This window comes from Thunnus albacares, chromosome 9 (genome assembly GCF_914725855.1).
Source record: "Thunnus albacares chromosome 9, fThuAlb1.1, whole genome shotgun sequence".
NCBI classification, from domain to species: Eukaryota; Metazoa; Chordata; class Actinopteri; order Scombriformes; family Scombridae; genus Thunnus; species Thunnus albacares.
The window spans coordinates 141,100-143,437 of record NC_058114.1 but is presented as its reverse complement, the minus strand read 5'-3'; the positions used below and the strand labels follow the sequence as shown (position 1 = coordinate 143,437).

The window sequence follows — 2,338 nt, the reverse complement described above, 5'->3', positions numbered from 1 at the left end:
TGCAGTGCATGACATCATACAGGTGTTTCCTGTCTGGTCACTCAGTGTATAATTCAAACAAGCTGCAATCAGGTCAAAACTGTTGAAATCAACTCTATCAGAGAAAACAGAAGCTCACAAACTGAACAATGAACTGAAATACTGGAAGTGAGAAACTAAACTAACATCAGCTGTGACTTCACATCATGCAAGTTTCTTCTTCTCCTTCTCCTGGCCGAGGCTGATCCCACAGTAATAAACCGCTGAGTCGCTCTGCTCGGAGCCTCGCAGCAGCAGAGAGCCGTTAGACGACACGGAGAGCTTTTCAGAACGGACGCCGGAGCCGAAGGTCACGTTGGAGGCGTTGGTGGTCCTGAAGCTGAGGAGCAGCTGAGGGCTGAGTCCAGCGACCTTCCTGTACCAGCTGAGTGTGGAAGGAGAGGAGGTGGAGCCGGCCAGCAGGGGGCATTGCAAGGTGGCGTTCTCCCCGACTCTCACCTGAATAGTCCGAGCGGCAGCGCAGCGCTCCCACCTGAAGCCTGAAGACAACAAAGTCAAGTTAAAAACAAATGTATTTACAGTGCAGCAAGTTGCAGCTTATACAGTCATTTCTTATTTGAGTTTATTTGTTCAACAGATTTCAACAAAAGGAAACTTAACATGATGTACAGACAGGATAAAGGCATCAAGACAAAGTGTAAAAGAAACACAAGAAATGACGAACATTAAAACAGAATTTAAAAGAGTTAAATAAGCTGAAATAGAATAAAACAGGAACATAAAGACGACTACGGAGCAGCGTGACTGAGAGATAAAAAGACAAACAAAAGATTTAAAGTACTGAGTTTGTTCTGATGTGTGAAGAATAAAAACTGAACGCTGCTTCAGATAAACTGTCAAATATTAGATGGAAGATCAGTTATTATCATGTATGAAAGAAAATGAAATCAGAGCTGCAAAAAGTCGTTCAGTCAATTAATTGTTTAGTCAGACTGAATAGAGTCGAGTAAAGACGAATAGACTCACCGCTCAGAGAGAGAAGCAGCAGACAGACCAGTAGAGACTTCATCATCCAACAACAACCAGTTCAACTGACGAAGGAAACCCAGTTTGCTGCTGTTCATCAAACCAGCCGAGCGTTTCAAACGTCTCAGTAGGAAGAAGGCAGGAAACGCCAGAGACCTACAGCGCCTCCCGGAGGACACACACAACACCACACACACACACACACATAATACACACACACACACAACATCACACACACACAACACCACACACACACACACACACAACATCACACACACACACAGCATCACACACACACAACATCACACACACACAACATCACACACACACACACATAATACACACACACAACATCACACACACACAACATCACACACAACATCACACACACACACACATAATACACACACAACATCACACACAACATCACACACACACACACATAATACACACACAACATCACACACACACAACACCACACACACACATCACACACACACACACATAATACACACACACAACATCACACACACACAACATCACACACAACATCACACACAACATCACACACACACAACATCACACACACACAACATCACACACACACAACACCACACACACACACACAACATCACACACACACAACATCACACACACACACACAACATCACACACACACAACACCACACAACATCACACAACATCACACACACACACACATAATACACACACACACAACATCACACACACACACACAACATCACACACACACACACAACATCACACACACACAACACCACACACACACACACACATAATACACACACACACACAACATCACACACACACAACACCACACACACACAACATCACACACACACACAGCATCACACACACACACAGCATCACACACACACACAACACCACACACACACAACATCACACACACACAGCATCACACACACAACACCACACACACACAACACCACACACACACAACATCACACACACACACACAACATCACACACACACACACAACATCACACACACACAACACCACACACACACAGCATCACACACACAACACCACACACACACAACATCACACACACACACACATAATACACACACACACAACACCACACACACACACAACATCACACACACACATCACACACACACACACACAACATCACACACACACAGCATCACACACACACACAGCATCACACACACACACAACACCACACACACACAACATCACACACACACACAGCATCACACACACACACAACACCACACACACACAACATCACACACACACACAGCATC

General features: G+C 44.8%; 1 protein-coding gene across 1 annotated transcript; it reads right to left on the bottom strand.

Annotated features, from left to right (window-relative positions):
* On the bottom strand, positions 1-1,181 carry sid1 (secreted immunoglobulin domain 1). Its single transcript, XM_044362543.1, has 2 exons — positions 1,006-1,181; positions 1-518 (listed from the first exon to the last, which is right to left on the bottom strand). The coding sequence occupies exons 1-2, from the start codon at positions 1,049-1,051 to the stop codon at positions 184-186; spliced, it is 381 nt and encodes a 126-aa protein (XP_044218478.1). The 5' UTR covers positions 1,052-1,181; the 3' UTR covers positions 1-183.
* Positions 1,182-2,338: the final 1,157 nt, after the last annotated feature.

Bases quoted from the DNA above. Each gene is read 5' to 3' on its own strand.
- sid1 (XM_044362543.1), bottom strand. From the start codon at position 1,051: ATGATGAAGTCTCTACTGGTCTGTCTGCTGCTTCTCTCTCTGAGCG. The intron at 519-1,005 runs GTGAGTCTATTC...TGTTGTCTTCAG, and splicing joins GCTGCTTCTCTCTCTGAGCG to GCTTCAGGTGGGAGCGCTGC.